We start from the raw sequence: 20,240 nt of genomic DNA on the forward strand, positions 1-20,240 counted from the left end.
TTGTATTCGCTAAGTGTATATCTCATCATTTTAGTTTATTCGTCAAGCCAGATGGATGGAAAGATATAAGATCTCAATCTTTGATTTCTGTGTAGATGTTATAAGCCAACCTAGAGAATGATATGTCTATGCCTACTATACTCCACTCTATAAAGTGTGTAGGGAGCTAACATTAATATTGACCTACACCAACTTAAAGACATCTACTCAATCCCTCCAAATCTAAACCAAACCCAAATAGAACAATGAGAAAATACCATTCATAACACCCATTATAAACACAAACGGACACAGACACAAACCAGTCCGGAAAATTCTAAGAAAACATAAATCACAATCATTACGTCTCAACAGGGGCACGTTCAAAAAAAAAAAAAATAACAGAATGCCCGATCTCAAGGATCTATATGCGAAACAACAACACAACAACACAACAACAGCAGCCATTCACACTGTTCTAATCTAGAACTGCGAGACGGCAACAGCAACAGCCTGCGAGTCGCTGTGGCTGATGCTGACGCTGACTTGCTTGACGCCGGCTTGTTTGGCGGCGGCAGCGGCGGAACCGGTGAGCTGGGAGTATGTTAGCTTTCTGTCTGTATTGGATTGTCTTTGGGGAAAGAGTGACTTACGTTAACAGTAGGAGCGCCGTTGGCATCGACGCCAATCTCGATTTCCTTCAGGGCAGCGCCGGCACCCTTGCTGCTCACACCAAGAGACTTGAAGACAGCTTCCTTTGCGCTCCAGCGGCCAGCGAAGGAGGACTGAGGGGAGGCGGCCTTGCGGCAGTAAGCCTGTTCGCTAGCGGTAAAGTTGCGCTCGACAAAGGTCTCGTTGTCGATGTTCACGGAGTCGATGTGCTCGACATCGACGCCGATTTTGGAGTTCTCCGAGGCGTTGGCCTTGGCGAGGGACTCGACTGTTTGGCGGGTTGCCTCGGATTCCTTGGCCTGGGGGGCTGTGGCGGAGTACTTGAGCTCGGAGGTCTTCTTGTCGACCGAGACGCGGTAGTCGGGGTTGAGGAAGATCCTGCTCTGGAGGTCGTCTTCGTAGGGGGCCTTGTTCTTGGCGACGAAGATGCTGTTGTTGATCAGGCCGTTGTGGAAGTAGCGGTAGGCCTTCTTCTGGCGGGCTTCGACCTTGGTCTTGTAGGCCTGGTACTGGGCCTTCTCAAGAGTGGCGTACAGGTACTTGGGGTGGATACCAATGACCTGAGCACCCTTCTGACCGAAACCGAAGGAGGTAACGGAGAAGGCCTTGACACCGTCGGTTTGGATACTGCGGCTGGGGTAGACGATGTAGTCGAACTTCTCCATGACCTTGTCGACGTTGTCGGCGTTGCGGTTACCGGGGACGAGACCGCTCTCCAGTACTTGGAGACAGCCGTTGAACATCCACGCGCCGGCGGCTCCCTTAGGATGGCCTGTCAAATACTTCTGGAAGATACCCATGACGGCGTTACCCTTGGTACGACCGAGGTGCTTCATCTGCTGGCAGATGACATCGGACTCATTCTTGTCGTTGGCGACAGTGGAGGTACCGTGGAAGGAGGCAACGTCGATGTCATCAACGGTCAGACCCCAGGTAGCGAGGGCACCACGGAGAGGAGCGATACGCGAATCCTGCTTCCAGAAGTTGTTGCCGAGGCTGAACTGAGCATCCTTCTCCTGGCGGACGGCCTCGCGCTCAATGTGCTGAGCACGCTCCTGCAAGTACTCGGACTCGTTGAAGGTCTCGTCGCTCTGGGCCTTCATGGCCTCGACCTCCTCCTGGAGGTAGAGGAGCTCGGACTCCTGCCACTCGTTGATCTGCTTCTTGCGGAGATCAAGCTGGCGACGGCGGTACTTGAGGTCAAGCAGAGGCGAGGGGAACTTTCCGGGGTTCTCACGGGCAGTAGTGAGGACACCCTGGCCAGGAGCGGGAACGGAACGTCCGATCTTGTCGGTAGCGGTGGTGGTCAGGGCAATGATACCGTGAATGGGGACACCCATGTCAAGAGCGAGCTGAGCAGTCATGATGAGCTGCATACCGCAACCCTGGGACTCCATGAATCCAGCACGGGTAGTGGTAGTGGGACGCGACATCTCCTGAGGGGTGCGGCCGTGAGCGAACTCATCCTCGGCGTTGGAGGTAGCCTTCATGTTGGCGAACTCGTAAGAGCCCTCCTCCTGGAAGTCATCGAAACCACCGACGAAGCAGACGCGAGCCTTGCCCTCGACAATAGTCTCGTAACCGATATCCACGGACTCGACGGCGGTGGCGCAAGCACCGACGGGGGTCTTGATGGGACCGGTGGAGGAGAGGAGCAACATGTTCACCCAAGCACTCATGGTGTTGATGAAAGACTCCTGCAGAATATCCTTCTGCAAGGGCTTGTCCAGGTAGCGATCCTTGTACATACCGCGAAGAGCGTGGGTACCACCAATACCGGAACCAATGCAGTTACCGACCTCAGAAAGGTGTACGTACTTGTAGAACTCGTAGGGGTCGGTGATACCGGCGGAGAGCATAGCCTCAGCAGTACAGACCAGGACGAACAGAGTGACTGGGTCAACCTGCTCGATAATGTCGTCGGGGATACCGTAACGGCTGGCATCCCAGCCGGTAGGCACCTGACCAGCAACGAGACGGTCGAACTGGAGAGCCTTGGGGATGAGCATGGTGGCACCCTTGCGGAGGCGGACGGTGTACTCGCCAGACTCAGGGATCTCGAAGATCTCGACCTTGTCTCCGTGCTCACGCTTGAACTCCTCGGCAGTCTCCTTGGAGGACTCGAAAGGCTCGAGGTCCTCCTGGATGACGATCTCCTGGAGAAGCTGCTTCTGCTTGGGGTCGTAACCCTTGAACAGCTCAGGCTCGATGAGACGGATACCAGTGTGCTCGAGAATGTGCTTCTCATACTTGGGCTTGACATCCTTGTCATCGACAGGGTCGCCAGTCTTGGCGTCAACCCAGCCGGAGTAGGCCTTGCCCTTGAGGGGACCGTTGTGGTGTTTGATCAGACCCATAATCCAGGCCATCTCAACACAGCCCTCGAGGGAGAACTTGCCCTTGGACTCCATCTCCCAACGGGTACGAGAGTTACCCCAGGGGCCGACTTCAGAGAAACCAGTGACAACGACAACCTTGTCCAAGTTAACCATACCCTTGAGAGAGTCGTTGAGAGGCTTGACCTCCTCTTCCCAGTCAGGCAGGTTGGGGAACTCGAACTTGATGTTGGCACGGGGCTCGGCAACAACCTTCTTGTACAGAACTCCGCTGTCCTCGCCGTTGACGACCTTGTGCTCGATGGCGGTCTCCTTAATGACAGCCTGGCGAACATCGCTGGTCTCCATGATGTCGGTACGCAGCTTGGTCATCAATCCCTTGAGGTCAGGGATAAACTGCAGACCACCGTTCAGGTCGGCAAAGACGGGGTCAAGTTGGCAGAGGTTGACAATGGCGGGGGACATCAGACCGAGAAGATTGAAGGCCATCTCCTGCTGAGAGAAGGTGCGCACACCAAGCTTCTCAACACCCTCAGCAACCATGTTGTTACCGCTCATGAGACCAGTACCACGGGTCCAGCCAATGACGGCACCGCAAATGGTGAGGTAGTGGCTCCAGCTCTCAGAGTACCAACGGTTGAAGAGAGTCTCGAGAGCGAGCTTGGACTCGGAGTAGAGACCGTCGTTACCAAAGGTACCGTGGTTGGGGGACAGAGGCAGGATGACCTGGGCGGGACGAGTCTCGAAGCCATTAGTCTGCTTCTGGGTCTTGATGGAACCGAGAAGACGAAGCAGGTTGGTCAACATGATACGGTGAGCAAGCTCAGACTTGGAGTCGATAGAGTCGATCTCACGACCGTTCTCGGGGATGGCGGCGAAGGGAACGACAAAGTCCAAGTCCCAGCCGAGACCCTTCTTAGTGTCGTAGATGTAGTCAACCAGAGCCTCAACATCCTGCTTGCTACCCTGGTTGAAGGGAACAACCACGAGTTGAGAGCCACGAGCGCCATAGCGGGCGTACATGGCCTGGTAGTACTCGGTGACCTCACGGGAGAAGCGACTGGTGGTGACAACAACCTTGGCACCACCGCTGATGAGACCCTGCAGGACCTCGGCACCAATGGAACCGGCACCGGCACCGGTCATCAAGACGTTCTTACCCTGGAAGGTGAGACCGTCACGGGCAGCAGACTCGAGTACATTGAGGTAGGTACCAGTGAGCTTCTTGTTGTAGTCCCAGCCGTGCTCTGTCTTCTTCTTGAGGTGAAGGAAGGGAATAGTCTCGACCTTGCCGGGGCGAGTGGGAGAGCGCTTGAGACCGTTGCGGCCCTTCTTGGCGGAGCCGTTCTCCTGAGGGATGATCTGACCCTCGTTCATGCCGAGTGCGTGGAGGACATCCTTGTACAAGGTGTCAAACTGGATCTGAGAAGACTTGGAAAGACGGTGCTGCTTGCGGATCATTTTGTAGACGTTCTTCAGGTCGTGCTGAACCTTGGTGCGGTTGCTGTACTCGGAGATGGGGCCACCCTCAGCCATGTGCTTGACGTAGTGCTCGAGCTTGCGAGCGCTGGCACGAGGAGCTTCCTTGTAGCCAATGCTGCCACGGGCATCAATGGTGGTCTGGGGACCGGTAGGAACAGCGACATCCTTGTAGACAGGAGCCACGTTCATGACCTCTTGACAATTATCAATGAGCTGCTGTCCAAGTTCCTTGGCGAGCTGGTAGGTCTCGCCGCGCTCGGTAGGGCAGTTGTCGATGTGGTATTGCATAAATTCGAGGAGGAGGGGGTTGGAGCGGTTCATAATGCGGATACACTGGCTGACAATCTCACGGTCGACGACTTCGAGGCGGCCAAAGATAATATCGTAGTACATGCTCAAAGCATCCTGACGAGCCCAATTCCATGAGGAGTCGTAGACACGGGCCTTGAGAGGGTTGAAAGAGGGCTCAATACCGGAGGCGTAGAAGTCACCGTGCTCTGCCTGCCACAAGTCCAGCTGGGCCTGGAGAGTCTTTTGGGTCTCCTGGGAGGTAATGTAGGCCTTTTCGCCACCACGGAGGTCCATCTTGAGGTAGCGAGCAATGATCTCGAGCTGCTGCTTGAAGAGAGCCTTCTGATCCTTGGTAAGAGCATCAATGGCAGCAGGGTCCATCATCATACCACCACCGCCGCCACCGCTGTCACCACCGGCGACAGGAGCTGAGAGGTTAATCCCGGCGCTGGCAGCGTACTTGTTGGTCACATCGTCAAGGTAAGCCTTGGCATCACCCTCGGAGCCCAGACGGGCAGCGGGCTCCATAGTGAGAGCGAGCAAGAGCACACCGTCCTGGCGGCCATTGCCCAAGCCCCAGCGGGTCTCTAGGTACTTGCGAACAGCAGTGATGTTAAAGCCACCGGGCATCTTGGAGGAGACCATGCGGGCAATCAGAGAAGAGGACTGCTTGCCCAATTGACCGTTAAATGTGGCTTGCATCGAGGCACCGAGCTCATCGAGGGGAACATCCTCGGGCTTCTCTGGCGTGGAACCGAATTCCTTACCCAGGTCACCTAGGATTTCATTCTGTAATGTGGACTTGCCTATTGAAGTTAGTACTCAATTCAAAGGACGGTGTTCTGGTATTCTTACCTCCAACAAGGTCCTTAATAGCTTTTGTCAAGGGAACATCTGCGAGGCTCTTCTTCAACTTTTGAGCAACCAGTGTCCGTAGCACATCGACGGCTGTGACAGGGACATCCTCCACGGCAGCAGCGGGGCCAGCACTGGGAGCAGCGGGGGCAGCAGCCGCAGGGGCGGCAGCCGGTGCCGCTGCAGGGGCACCTGAAGAAGCAGGCTCTGCGGCGGGCTCGGGCTCATCCTCCACGGGATCGACATCGTAATAGATCTCTTTGGCGTCCTTATTGTAGCAAAGAATCTGACGCTGCACTGAAGTTGCGGCATCGTAGGCCTCGTACTTGGAGGCTAGTGTCCGCCGTGCCATTCCTCCAAGGGTATCTGCGGGACCGATTTCGACGATGCGCTCGGTGCGCTGCTCGGCGAGGATGACATCCTGTGTCTCGATCCATCTGACGGGCGAGGCGAATTGGTAGGCGAGCAACTCCACCAGCAAGGTGTGAGCAAGCTCTTGTTCGACTTCCGGACGCATGTTGGAAGTCTGGGTATCAATTGATTAAAAACAAAAAGGACGTGAAAGTCCTGGCTGAATTGTCGGGCGCGACGAAAGGGGGTCGCAAAGTAAGCCCGTGAATAAAGAGAAATAAGAGTAAGGGGAATGGGAGAAAGGAAGAATTAGAGAAGTTCCTGTCCAGGTGTCAGTGTCCTGAATGTAGAAAAAAAAGGTGGGAAGTCGGAGAGCTTGGTTGGTATGTAATACCGTAATTTTCCCACACTTTTTTTTTATAAGGGACAAAGCACTCACCCCAGAATTATTTGGATAGGAAATTGACAGAATCCGGACAGAAGGGAGGAGTAATAGTCTTAATGCTACTAGAGGTTCAACCAGCGAAATTCGGGGGAATGGGGAGGGACATAAATTTGGTGAGGGCGTTGGGGTTCCAGAGCTTCGGCCGGATCTAGGAGAGGTACGGCATTGATCACCCAACCACTAAATGCTCCAAGGTACAGAGTAGAATGTATAATGCACTATGATTATTAGATCAGACCACGTTGTATACAGTAACCTAGCGAATCACTATCACTAATACATAGAAGAGTATCGAACCTTGACTGTAATCCTCAACGGGTCCGAGTCGCAACTCATTGGGGCGGGTCTGTGACGGCGCTAAGCCCGTTTCAGCTACTTGCAGTTCAACAGCGGATCTTTTTTTCTTTCTCCCCCCAGGTCAATTGATTATTATAATCTGTTGTCTGTATAGTTGTGCTTTAATTATATTCTTTTGATTAATACCCTTTTCTCTTGTCCAGAGATCAATTGGACCTGTGAGTCGTTCCTTCCGTTCCTGTGGTCGTGGTTGCCGTTTTACTGACTGTTCCTTCCTAGCCTTCTTCTTCTCCGCGGTCCTCTCTTTCTCTTCTTCTTTCCCCCCCCCCCAGAGACCCCCATAGAGAGAGCATCATGTACGGCACATCGACCGGTCCTCAAACCGGAATTAACACTCCTCGATCCTCCCAATCTCTCCGCCCTCTTATCCTTTCGCATGGCTCTCTCGAGTTCTCCTTCCTCGTTCCTACCTCGCTTCACTTCCATGCGTCCCAGTTGAAAGATAGCTTCACCGCTTCCCTACCGGAACCCACAGATGAATTGGCTCAAGATGACGAGCCTTCATCAGTGACTGAGCTTGTGGCTCGCTACATTGGCCATGTGGCACACGAGCTTGACGAGGGCGAGGATGATGCGTCAGGCAACTACTTGGATGTGCTGAAGCTCGTGATGAACGAATTTGAACGTGCTTTCATGCGCGGTAACGATGTCCACGCCGTGGCTGCTGCCCTCCCCGGTATTGTGGCCAAGAAGAACCAGGTCGCCGAGGCCTACTATGCTGGACGAGCTGCGGCGGGCCGGCCCACCAAGCCTTACGACTCAGCTTTGTTCCGTGCGGCCTCTGATGAGACTGCCGGTATCTACTCCGTCTTCGGTGGACAGGGCAACATCGAGGAATATTTTGATGAATTGCGCAGCATTTACAACACCTACCCCTCCTTTGTGGAGGACCTTATTACTTCCTCCGCAGAGCTGCTTCAATCGCTCTCCCATGAGCCCGAGGCGAGCAAGCTCTACCCTAAGGGTCTGGATATCATGCGCTGGCTGCAGGATCGGGACGCTCAGCCCGATATCGATTATCTGGTGTCCGCCCCAGTGAGTCTGCCTTTGATTGGTTTGGTTCAGTTGGCCCACTACACAGTGACCTGCAAAGTCTTGGGTCGCCAGCCCGGTGATATCCTGGAGCGTATTCTGGGAACCACCGGTCACTCCCAGGGTGTAGTGACCGCTGCTGCTATTGCGACTGCCACCAGCTGGGAGTCTTTCGCCAAGGCTGCTAAGAACGCCTTGACGATGCTCTTCTGGATTGGTCTTCGCAGCCAGCAGGCTTATCCCCGTACTTCCCTCGCTCCCTCCGTTCTTCAGGACTCGATTGAAAACGGTGAGGGTACTCCTACTCCTATGCTGTCCATCCGTGACCTCTCTCGCACCGCCGTTCAGGAGCACATTGATGCCACCAACCAACATTTGCCCGAGGACCGTCACATCTCCATCTCTCTGATTAACAGTGCCCGCAACTTTGTTGTTACTGGTCCCCCCATCTCGCTCTACGGTCTCAACCTTCGTTTGCGTAAGGTCAAGGCCGCTACTGGCCTCGACCAGAACCGTGTGCCCTTCACCCAGCGCAAGGTTCGCTTCGTCAACCGTTTCCTCCCCATCACTGCTCCTTTCCACAGCCAGTACCTCACCTCTGCTTATGACCGCATTCTGGACGACCTCGAGGATGTTGACATCCCCGCCAAGTCCCTTGTGATCCCCGTCTTCGACACCAAGACCGGTGAAGATCTGCGCTCTCTCGGTGACAAGAGCGTCGTTCCCTCTCTGGTTCGCATGATCACTCACGATCCTGTCAACTGGGAGCAGGCTACCGTCTTCCCCGGTGCTACTCACATCCTTGACTTCGGCCCTGGTGGTATCTCCGGTCTGGGTGTTCTCACCAACCGTAACAAGGACGGCACTGGCGTTCGCGTCATTCTTGCCGGTGAGATGGACGGCACTAACGCCGAGGTTGGCTACAAGCCCGAGTTGTTCGACCGTGATGAGCACTCCGTCAAGTATGCCACCGACTGGGTTAAGGAACACGGCCCCCGTCTGGTGCAGACTTCTACTGGTCAAACCTACGTTGACACCAAGATGAGTCGCCTGCTCGGCATTCCCCCCGTGATGGTTGCTGGTATGACCCCCACTACCGTCGCCTGGGACTTTGTGGCCGCCACTATGAACGCTGGCTACCACATTGAGTTGGCTGGTGGTGGTTACTACAACGCCAAGACCATGACCGAGGCCATCACCAAGATTGAGAAGGCCATTCCTCCTGGACGTGGTATCACCATCAACTTGATCTACGTCAACCCCCGTGCCATGGCCTGGCAGATCCCTCTCATCGGCCGCCTGCGTGCCGAGGGTGTTCCCATTGAGGGTCTGACCATTGGTGCCGGTGTGCCCTCCATTGAGGTCGCCAACGAGTACATTGAGACTCTTGGTATCAAGCACATCGCCTTCAAGCCCGGTTCCGTCGACGCCATCCAGCAGGTCATTAACGTTGCCAAGGCCAACCCTAAGTTCCCCATCATCCTTCAGTGGACCGGTGGTCGTGGTGGTGGTCACCACTCCTTCGAGGACTTCCACCAGCCCGTGCTTCAGATGTACGGCCGTATTCGCAAGCAGGATAACATTATCCTTGTTGCTGGCAGTGGTTTCGGTGGCTCCGAGGACACCTACCCTTACCTCTCTGGTGAGTGGTCTCACAAGTACGGCTACCCTCCCATGCCTTTCGATGGTTGTCTCTTCGGTTCTCGTATGATGATCGCCAAGGAGGCCCACACTTCTCATAATGCCAAGAAGGCTATTGCCGATGCTCCTGGTGTCGATGATGCCGAGTGGGAGAAGACCTACAAGGGTGCCACCGGCGGCGTCATCACTGTCCTCTCTGAGATGGGTGAGCCCATTCACAAGCTCGCCACCCGTGGTGTGCTATTCTGGCAGGAGATGGACCAGAAGATCTTCAAGCTTGACAAGGCCAAGCGTGTCCCGGAGCTGAAGAAGCAGCGCAACTACATCATCAAGAAGCTCAACGATGACTTCCACAAGGTATGGTTCGGTCGCAACGCCGCTGGCGAGACCGTTGACCTCGAGGACATGACCTACACCGAGGTTGTTCACCGTATGGTGGACCTCATGTACGTCAAGCACGAGGCTCGCTGGATTGATCCTTCCCTGAAGAAGTTGACCGGTGACTTCATTCGTCGTGTTGAGGAGCGTTTCACCACTGCCGAGGGCCAGGCTTCTCTGTTGCAGAGCTACTCTGACCTCGACACCCCCTACCCTGCCGTCAACAACATTCTGGCTGCCTACCCTGAGGCCGCTAGCCAGTTGATCAACGCCCAGGATGTGCAGCACTTCTTGCTGCTCTGCCAGCGTCGTGGCCAGAAGCCCGTTCCTTTCGTTCCCGTTCTGGATGAGAACTTCGAGTTCTTCTTCAAGAAGGATTCTCTCTGGCAGAGTGAGGATCTCGAGGCTGTCGTTGACCAGGATGTCGGCCGTACCTGTATCCTTCAGGGTCCCATGGCCGCCCGCTTCTCCAACATCATTGATGAGCCCGTCCAGGCCATCCTTGATGGTGTTCACCAGGGACACATCGCCAGCCTCCTGCGTGATGTCTACGGCAGCGAGAAGTCCAAGGTTCCCACCATCGAGTACTTCGGTGGTCAGCTCCTGAACACCGACACTGAGTCCGAGCTTGATGGCCTCACCGTCTCCGAGGAGTCCAACAAAATCAGCTTCCGCCTGTCTTCTTCCCCCTCTGCTGTCCTGCCTGACGCTGACCGCTGGCTGAGCCTTTTGGCTGGCAATGTCTACTCTTGGAGACACGCTCTTTTCCTGGCCGATGTCTTCGTCCAGGGCCACCGTTTCCAGACAAACCCCATGAAGCGCATTGTTGCGCCCACTGGAGGCATGTTCGTTGAGATTGCCTACCCCAATGACCCTGCCAAGACTGTCATCAGTGTCCGTGAGCCCTATCAGTCTGGCAAGCTTGTCAAGACCGTCGAGGCCAAGATGAACGAGAACGGCCAGATCAGCCTGACCCTGTTTGAGGGCCGCACCGCCGAGAGTGGTGTCACCACCCTGTCCTTCCTGTTCACCTACCACCCCGAGACTGGTTACGCTCCCATTCGTGAGGTCATGGGTGACCGCAACGACCGCATCAAGGAGTTCTACTACCGTATCTGGTTTGGTAATAAGGACGTGCCCTTCGACACTCCTACCACTGCCACTTTCAGCGGTGGCCGTGAGACCATCACCTCCCAGGCTGTTGCCGACTTCGTCCACGCCGTTGGCAACACTGGCGAGGCTTTCGTTGACCGTCCCGGTAAGGAGGTCTTCGCGCCCATGGACTTTGCCATCGTCGCCGGCTGGAAGGCTATCACCAAGCCCATCTTCCCCCGCACCATTGATGGTGATCTCTTGAAGCTGGTTCACTTGTCCAACGGCTTCAAGATGGTTCCCGGTGCTCAGCCCCTCAAGGTTGGTGATGTCCTGGACACCACTGCCCAGATCAACGCCGTCATCAACCAGGAGTCTGGTAAGATGGTCGAGGTTTGCGGTACCATCACCCGCGAGGGCAAACCCATCATGCACGTCACTAGCCAATTCCTCTACCGCGGTGCCTACACCGACTTCGAGAATACCTTCCAGCGCAAAGATGAAGTCCCCATGCAGGTTCACTTGGCCACTAGCCGGGATGTCGCCATCCTGCGCTCCAAGGAGTGGTTCCGCGTGGACGACTCCGAGACTGAGCTTCTTGGTGCCACCCTGACCTTCCGTCTGCAGAGTTTGATTCGCTTCAAGAACCACACTGTCTTCAGCAACGTCCAGACTATTGGTCAGGCTCTTCTTGAGCTTCCTACCAAGGAGGTCATCCAGGTCGCTTCCGTTGAGTACGAGGCCGGTGACTCCCATGGTAACCCTGTCATCGACTACCTCCAGCGTAACGGTACTTCCATTGAGCAGCCCGTGTACTTCGAGAACCCCATCCCTCTCAGTGGCAAGACCGCTCTGGAACTGCGTGCTCCCGCCTCCAACGAGACATACGCTCGCGTCTCTGGTGACTACAACCCCATTCACGTTTCGCGTGTCTTCTCCAGCTATGCCAATCTGCCCGGAACCATCACCCACGGCATGTACAGCAGTGCCGCTGTCCGCAGCCTTGTCGAGACCTGGGCTGCTGAGAACAACATTGGCCGTGTTCGTGGCTTCCAGGTTTCCCTGGTCGGCATGGTTCTGCCCAACGACATGATCACTGTCAAGCTCCAACACGTCGGCATGATCGCTGGTCGCAAGATCATCAAGGTCGAGGCTCTCAACAAAGAGACCGAGGATAAAGTTCTTCAGGGTGAGGCCGAGGTTGAGCAGCCCGTTACCTCTTACGTCTTCACTGGTCAAGGTTCTCAGGAGCAGGGCATGGGTATGGAGCTTTACGCTAGCAGCCCCGTTGCCCAGGAGGTTTGGGATCGTGCTGACCGCCACTTCATGGAGAACTATGGTCTTTCCATCATCGACATTGTCAAGAACAACCCCAAGGAGCTCACCGTCCACTTCGGTGGTCCTCGTGGTAAGGCTATCCGCCACAACTACATGTCGATGACTTTCGAGTCTGTCAATGCCGATGGTTCCATCAAGTCCGAGAAGATCTTCAAGGAGGTCGATGAGAACAGCGCTTCTTACACCTACCGCTCCCCCACTGGTCTTCTCTCCGCTACCCAGTTCACTCAGCCCGCCCTGACCCTGATGGAGAAGGCCAGCTTCGAGGACATGCGCTCCAAGGGCTTGGTCCAGCGTGACAGTAGCTTCGCCGGTCACTCGCTTGGTGAATACTCTGCCCTCGCTGCCCTCGCTGATGTCATGCCCATTGAGAGCTTGGTGTCTGTTGTGTTCTACCGTGGTTTGACCATGCAAGTCGCCGTCGAGCGTGACGAGCAGGGTCGCTCCAACTACTCCATGTGCGCTGTCAACCCCAGCCGTATCTCCAAGACCTTCAACGAGCAGGCTCTTCAGTACGTTGTTGAGAACATCGCTGAGACCACCGGCTGGCTCCTGGAGATTGTCAACTACAACGTTGCCAACATGCAATATGTTGCCGCTGGTGACCTCCGCGCCCTGGACTGCCTAACCAACTTGCTCAACTTCCTCAAGGCCCAGAACATTGACATCCCCGCTCTTATGCAGAGCATGTCTTTGGAAGACGTCAAGGAGCACCTCGTCGGCATCATCCAGGAGTGTGTCAAGCAGACTGAAGCCAAGCCCCGCCCCATCAACCTGGAGCGCGGCTTCGCCACCATCCCTCTCAAGGGCATTGACGTGCCTTTCCACAGCACCTTCTTGCGCTCCGGTGTCAAGCCCTTCCGTTCCTTCTTGCTGAAGAAGATCAACAAGACCACCATCGACCCCAGTAAGCTGGTCGGCAAGTACATCCCCAACGTCACTGCCCGTCCCTTCGAGATCACAAAGGAGTACTTCGAGGACGTCTACCGTCTCACCAACTCCCCTCGCATTGCTTCCATTCTCGCCAACTGGGAGAAGTATGAGGAGGGTACCGAGAACGCCGCTCGTGCCGCCTAAGTTAAGCTTCATTTGAATTCCCTCGCCTTGCTTCCTTTCTAGCCAACTGGAAGGATTGCCAGGAATCAAAGACGCTGCTTCTGCGGTTTAATCTTGTGAATTTTATTCCCCTTGTTATAATGCTGTGCTTTTGATAGAGACCTGTTTACATTGGGTCATTATGTGATATGTCTCAAAGCCTTGGAGTTATGTGCATGTAAATGAATTTCATTATCATTGTTTAATTTATTTCTTTTCATATTTTTCATTTCCATCTTTCTAAAACGTATTGCAATATCCTTGGATAGATAGGTAAACCAGTTGCAGTGAATTTATTTGATTGAGTACAAGCTTACCAAATAGAAACCTTCGTCTAACATAGTAGATCAAAACAATATCCAGCATGAAAAGTATTGATTCCTTCGGATGAAGATGAATCCATCTGAACATTAGGACCATGAACCATGACTTGAAGTTGAAGTATTTCCAAAGATAGCAGCTACCATATCTGCAATCTGCATTTGCATCACATATCCATCCTCCATATCCACCAACTTTACATCGCCTCGCCTCCATCCAACCCAAACCGCAACCTCAACTAATTCCCCTTCCAAGGCCCAGGCCTCAGCATCCGATCCTCCTTCCCATAAACACTAACATCTTTAACAATAGCAATAAACTTGCGATGATTCTCCCCAATCCTCGGCCTGAAAACCTTCAGCAGTTCACTACTAGAAATACCAGAAGCAGGAATAGCAGCATGAATCTCCGCAGGCGTCGGGAACGAGCCGGAAGCAGAGAGAGGCGTTGAAAGGCGGTTTCCGCGAGCTCCTTCGGGACTGCTGGCGCGGCTGCCGGGGTGTCGACTTATGGGTGAGCCGGCGCGGGATCCGGCTGGGGTTCCGCTGCGGGAGGCGTTGGGTGGGTTTAGTTTTAGTTTCTTTTTTAATGGGTCGTTTGTTTCGTTTGAGGAGATTGCACCTTCGACGTCGCTGCCGGAGTTTGCGCCGCTGCCGGGGATGCGGACGCGTTTTGTACCCGTCTGGTTTTTGTTAGGGGGTTGTTTGGAATTTGGGTTTGGTGGATTGGGTACGTACCTGGATGGCAGATGGGGACATTGGACGGGATGGGGGCTGCGATGTTGGGTTGGCCTTCTTGGGCTTCTTGCGAGATGTATCGGTGCCACTTGCGTCCGAGGTGGGAGAGCCTAGTCGCTTGCGGCCTGCGGCGGATTTCTTGAGGGCGTCTGTATGCTTGGGACGGCCTGAGGGTGTGTTGGTGCCCTTGGAGGAAGCTTCCTTCTCTTTCTCAACCTCGGCCTTCTTGCGCTCTTCTTCCTTTGCCTTCTCGGTCTCGGTGTCATCGGAACTCTGTTGGAGGTCAATACCGTCTCAATATGGACTGGCCAATATAGACTGGCAATAGATACAGATATGACTTACCTCGTCATCCGAGTATGGGTTGTTTTCAGACCCACTGCTGTAGTCAAAGTTCTTCTCCCTCTTCTTTAGGGCCTTGCGCACGCTCTTACCCAGAACATGGCGAGCCTCTCGTTCACGCAACTCCCGCTTCTCTTCTGCCTCGTAATCCTTCTCATCCTTGAGGTCAAAGACGTTGGCCTTGAGCTGATCCTCTTTGATTCTCTTCTCGGCATCCTTGGCATCTTCGTCATCGTTGAACAAGCCATCATCGTGCTCTTCATCATCAGCGAAACGATCCTCTTCAAAGTCCATTTCCCCAGCCTCCAGTCCCGCGCCTCCAGATGCTGGCAAGCCTTGCTTGCCAGCGTAGACCTTCCGCTGCTTAGCATAAGTGTCCAGCTCCCTCTTCTGCTCCAGTTCTTGTTGCTTCTCCATGAACCATCTGGGATCCTTGACCTTCTTAGCCATGAACTTCTCAGCCTCCTCAATAGTCAATGCCTTGAAGTTACTCTTGGCACTAAACTTGTACCACTTCTCAGCCGGAATCATACGCATCTTCCCACCATCCAGAACAAACACCGCATGAGTTCCAGACAGAGCAGCCTCGTAGTTTCCGACCCAAGTGTGCTTGTTATCGAAATCCTCCAGATGCCAATGCAAAGCCTCTTCGTACTTGATGCGCATTTTCGCAACTTCCTCGGGCGTCATATCAGACTTGAAGACCTGCTGGGTCTTTTGTTTAGGGGCATTAGGCCGTTTCGAAGTAGTACCCAGAGCAGGCGCAATCTGAGCCATGTTCTCAGCACGCTCCTTCTCACGTGCTGCGCGGCGCGCATCGAAAGCTTCACGCTCGGCTTCATCCATTGGCGGAGCATCTGGGTCTTCGAATCGGGACGGGTGTGAGTCCTGGCCACGCCGTGGGTCACGACGGTGCAGTCGGACTGGTCGGGTGAATTGTGTTTCATCGCGGGGGTCGACGTTCTTCTTTGAGGCGAAACGCGCAATGTGGTGCTTCAATCCTTCCATTAGAGCTCGCTTTGTCGTGACGACCGGGTAATCGAAGTATTTGTCAGTGAGCAAAGGACCGCTGAATCCATTAACGGGTGCATTGTTGCTAGTCACGCCGAGTGAGGACCTCTCGATGGTAGCGGGTGGGTTATTCGACACCGGGGGGCGTGTAGGAAGAGTCTTGGTGGCTGTCCGACCACCCGGAGCAGCTCCGGCTGGCTTGGGAGCTGGTCTTCTCTTTGGGCGGACCAATGGATCTGCAGCCTTTGGACGGCGCATTCTCATCGGTGGTGCGCCATTTGGTCCTGTTGGGGTTCGGGCATTCGATGGGTTTGTTGGAGTCGACATCTTTCCGGTGCAGCTACGTGATGCGGCAGCAGAAGATGACGCGGCCTAGTGATCAGATCACCATGAAAGATTACCGCAAGGAATGACTCAACAAAGAGCCAGTCGGAGATTTGCGACAGAGGTGGTGAAGGCAGAGAGATGGGAAAAGCAAGGATGAGGAGATGTGCTCGCGACGTATGACGGTGAGCTTAGTCAGCTCAGCCCCCGGTTCTTTCATCGAAGTCTACAAGTTACTTCAACTAACTTACAGAGGGAATACATGTGCACACAATGCCATAAAAGAATCGGAAAGTTCTATTCAAAGTCCTGGGATCGATTGTACAGCTTAGTCGAATATACTTGCCCTCCTTTGTCCTCTCCTTTTTTTTCGTCTCTTGGCCATTTCGTATTGCCTCAGGTCAATCATCTAGGACTATACGAAGGTGACAATTTGAGAGAACTTATGTCCTCTGTCATACAATAGTTACTTCATTCATTATTGACATTGTTTCATAAATTCTTGATACTTTGTGCTCTGAGCTGAGATCCTTTGATCTAGGCTCTACTGACCAAACTTTTGACCAGGTTCTAGTTGTTTATATGGACAAGCAATCCAGTCACAGCCCTGTTCGCAACAAAGTTAGCACCCAAGACGGAACATCCAAAGGGAATGAAACCCCGAAGAAACTCACCTGTTTGTAAATCTCCGTTCCCCACCACTTGAATCCATCAACCCAACCAGGGTAAATGAAAGCAAAGAAGACCACCACAACAGCAAACGCCAGACCCGAATCCAAGGCAGCAGACAAAGTCATGGCATACTTCTCCCACCAAGCAGTCCTCTTTCTCCGGATCACATAATTGAATATGAAACAAACAAGTGCCCAAATTGAGAAGTTCAGTCCAGTGGCAGGTGGAATCCAACTTAGACTACCGAAAAGAATGGGGAAATTGACCTTCCGCCAGAAACTCTTCTTGCTATGCCGACCTAGAAGCCAAGTTCCAAGCGGTGCGACAGCGCCTACCAAAAAGGCCCATACAAGGGGTCTGTAGAGGCCCCCTGGACCGAAGAAGCGCTGGGGACCGACAACTCCCCAGAGAATGCTGCCATTGAAGTGGACTCGGGCGATGGGGCAGTTGAAGCCGTTGATGGCCTCGGGCGTGCACAATTTCGGGATGTAGGTGAACATCCAATTTAGCACGCCTATCTGGGTTAGACTTGAAACCAGTGTTGCCATCATTTGCACGCCGAAGAGGATTCGGGGTGGAATTTTCATGTAGTGGCCGAGTTTTAGGTCGGAGGAGAATTTAATTCCTTGCGCGGAGCTGATGTATGAGTAGGTCACGAAGATCATGTTTGCCACTGGCCTTCCTGGGAAGACTATGCCACAGATGAGCTGGCAGACTAAGTAGAGGCTGCTGTGTTGGTTTGTAACTGCCATGATGATTCCCACTGGGATGAAGAAAATGCTGGTAATGATCAGAGCTAGGAGTAGGCCGTACCAAGGGAGGTGGGTAGGATAGCTTCAGAATGGTTAGTTTGGGTAAATCGAATAAGGGTAGGGCAACGTACTATTCCACCGTAAAAGTGGCGATGGCCAACATGGAAATAAACACAAGTATGTACCAGGTGAGAGGAGCATCCTTGTAGCGTCTCATCAAGCGGCAATGGACATCTTCCATTCCCAGTTGGCTTTCCAGGCGAGGGTCTGAACCACTTCTTGAGATATCAAAGCTTTGCTGACTGTCCCTATTGTGGCCTCGAAGTGGCTGATACGTCTCCATGGCTGGGGCATCTTGTCTCTCATCAAAAGCTTTTCTGGTCTGTTGCCAGATATCTTTCCCATACCAGCAAATCGTGTGGGTGACCAGGGATGTCAAAGCAGCGAACTGCACTCCATATGACAATACGTAGGTGATTGGGAGGTAGACCGGGGAGTAGTCTTTATAAGCCTGCTCATCGAACAAAAACTCTCCGGTCAGGATTCGGCTGACGTTGTAAGGCTTACCAGTGTTATCAAACACGGCTGTTGAGAGGATGGGCATGTATGAGGAGAAAAGAACGTTTTTGTAATCTGTTCATGTTAGAAGGGCATGATTAGGTGGTTAGAGTATGGGAGATCTTACAAAGGATTGGAGCAACAGCCCAAATGACGACCACTAGGCCTGTCACAATGTTGGCTGCGGCCCACCAAGGTGTTAGTAATGGAGAGCCAATGTAGGCAATTTGAGCCCAATCAAATGTCAAAGGGAACATTCCAAGACCCGAAGCAACACCAAACTAGAGCAAGTCAGCAGGGAACAATTGAGAACAAAAGCTAGAAACGTACCAGATTGGATACAACAACGTTCTTAGGCGCTAGCCAGGTGATAACGTTGAAGTAGCTCAGAGCAGGCATCAACAACCCTGGAACAAAATACCAGAGAAATGCTCCAGCCCAAACAATTATGAAAAACTTGTATCGGGAGATACTCCACCCATTGGCCTTTTTGTTGACAGACTTGTGCATGGTAGAAAACATGGCAGTAGACATCAGGGTTCCTGGCCATATCATGGCCGAAGGCCGGACCAAGAATCGTCGAGTCAGTCCGGCGAATGCATAACCCAAGACCTGGGTTGATATAATGAGCAAGAGTTGATACGTGATCGGAACCTCTTGATTGTAAAACTTGTGTTGCTCAACAAGAACCTGTTATCGGTTAATTTTTGCGGTGTGATAGATTCGAGAACACTCACATCAGTGGCGAAAGCAAATCCAAAAGAAACATTGCTGCTGATGTATACACAAGCATGTTCTTTTTCGTTCCAACGACCCTGGCCAAACCAAAGTCTGACTTTCGTCCTCAATGAAACAAAAGGGGTATCATTGTCGCCGTTGAGCGTTTCTCGATGATGAAGGGATCCGTTCTCGAATACTTCGACAGGATCGCCTGTGTGTTTGCAGAGTACATCCCAAAACTTGCCGAGTGGATGAACCAAAACGAGAGCAATGATTGGGGTAATAGCCACGCTGGGATATCGCAGCGAAAAGAAAAGATTGGCAGCAGAGCCTGTTAGAGAAAAGAGCAATGAAAGAATCCACATTCGCGGTGCTAAATCAAACATCAGACAAAAGCCAAGACTCGAGATTGACGCACATACTGTTGATGGAAAGAGTGACATTGTCTGTGGCCGGTACCGAAGCTCGTACTTGAGCATACCTGAAATGAAATGTATTAGCAATAAATACCCATATACAGACCGCTGCTCAACTCACGGCGAATTATCCGGCGGATCCTCATCAGAAGGCTTTGAATCATCATCATCAATATCCAAAATATCATCCTCGTCACTGCTCATATAAGGCGACGAAGCGGGCGTCTCCTGCATGACCGGGTTACCCTGGACAGCCAGTCCAGTTGCAAACGAGAACTTAGAATCAGCACCCATGCCAACATCAGACGCAGCAGAAGAAGGCCTCCGACCGCGCCTCTCAGCATACATGCTGTTCCGTCGCCTAACAAAAGAATGAGACCGCCGTGGTCCAGCACTGGAGCTCGCAGCACCATTTTCAAAGCTAGCGCGCTGCAACCTCGCCTTCCGCCGGGACCCAGTTGACCTGGTCGTCCCGGTCGCAGCCTCAGCCCCGACCTCTATCTCATCTCCATCTTCGTCTCCGTCTGGGATGCGCACGGCTCCGTAAGTCGCGGCACCCAGCGCGGGCGACGAGAGAAGAGGGGCGCGAGACATAAAGGCCCGCACGCGCTGGGCAATTGTCCCTGTGCCTGTGCCTGTGTCCGGGTTCACGTCGGGCGGTAGATCGATGTCGGAGTCACTGTCACTGTACTCATTGTTGCAAGGATCTGAGTTGACAGGATCTTGATTTTGAGCGGGAAGCCACTTGCGCCTCGGGGACGAGGGGCAAGACAGCTTCCGCGTCCGCAGTGGAATATCGGTCGTGGTGATGGTGGGGGGATGATGAAATACTGTGTGTATTTCCGGTTTAGGGCGTGCAGTAGCTTCAGTTTCGTTTGTGTATTGGAGGAATCAGAGGTGGGAGAGAGCAGAGCTAATGAGAACTAGAGTCGTAGTGTGCTGAGAGTGACCCACCCGACATCGGCACGGGCTTTCGATCTCCCAGCCGTACGTCGTCCAATTGATATCTACATCTACTCTCTACACACTGTAAGTCCACGTTT

At 53.4% G+C, this 20,240-nt stretch overlaps 4 protein-coding genes across 4 annotated transcripts; 1 reads left to right on the forward strand and 3 right to left on the reverse strand.

Annotated features, from left to right (window-relative positions):
* Positions 1 to 462: 462 nt before the first annotated feature.
* On the reverse strand, positions 463 to 6,132 carry N7508_009928 (trifunctional fatty acid synthase subunit FAS2; the record flags this gene model as incomplete). Its single annotated transcript, XM_058467988.1, has 3 exons — positions 463 to 573; positions 633 to 5,566; positions 5,616 to 6,132. 3 exons carry the CDS (start codon positions 6,130 to 6,132, stop codon positions 463 to 465), a joined length of 5,562 nt encoding a protein of 1,853 aa, XP_058315834.1.
* A 930-nt stretch (positions 6,133 to 7,062) lies between these two features.
* N7508_009929 (tetrafunctional fatty acid synthase subunit FAS1) lies at positions 7,063 to 13,326 on the forward strand (the record flags this gene model as incomplete). Its single annotated transcript, XM_058467989.1, has 1 exon — positions 7,063 to 13,326. One exon carries the CDS (start codon positions 7,063 to 7,065, stop codon positions 13,324 to 13,326), a length of 6,264 nt encoding a protein of 2,087 aa, XP_058315835.1.
* A 577-nt stretch (positions 13,327 to 13,903) lies between these two features.
* Positions 13,904 to 16,082, reverse strand: N7508_009930 (transcription factor IIF subunit TFG1; the record flags this gene model as incomplete). The annotated part of the gene is made up of 3 exons (XM_058467990.1): positions 13,904 to 14,347; positions 14,403 to 14,675; positions 14,748 to 16,082. The coding sequence occupies 3 exons, from the start codon at positions 16,080 to 16,082 to the stop codon at positions 13,904 to 13,906; spliced, it is 2,052 nt and encodes a 683-aa protein (XP_058315836.1).
* A 541-nt stretch (positions 16,083 to 16,623) lies between these two features.
* N7508_009931 (uncharacterized protein) lies at positions 16,624 to 20,158 on the reverse strand (the record flags this gene model as incomplete). Its single annotated transcript, XM_058467991.1, has 9 exons — positions 16,624 to 16,686; positions 16,754 to 17,585; positions 17,635 to 18,136; positions 18,189 to 18,342; positions 18,392 to 18,751; positions 18,799 to 19,112; positions 19,204 to 19,262; positions 19,319 to 20,027; positions 20,152 to 20,158. 9 exons carry the CDS (start codon positions 20,156 to 20,158, stop codon positions 16,624 to 16,626), a joined length of 3,000 nt encoding a protein of 999 aa, XP_058315837.1.
* Positions 20,159 to 20,240: the final 82 nt, after the last annotated feature.

The sequence above is a fragment of the Penicillium antarcticum genome, assembly GCF_028974205.1.
Source record: "Penicillium antarcticum strain IBT 31339 chromosome Unknown utg000009l_segment0_segment0, whole genome shotgun sequence".
NCBI lineage: Eukaryota > Fungi > Ascomycota > Eurotiomycetes > Eurotiales > Aspergillaceae > Penicillium > Penicillium antarcticum.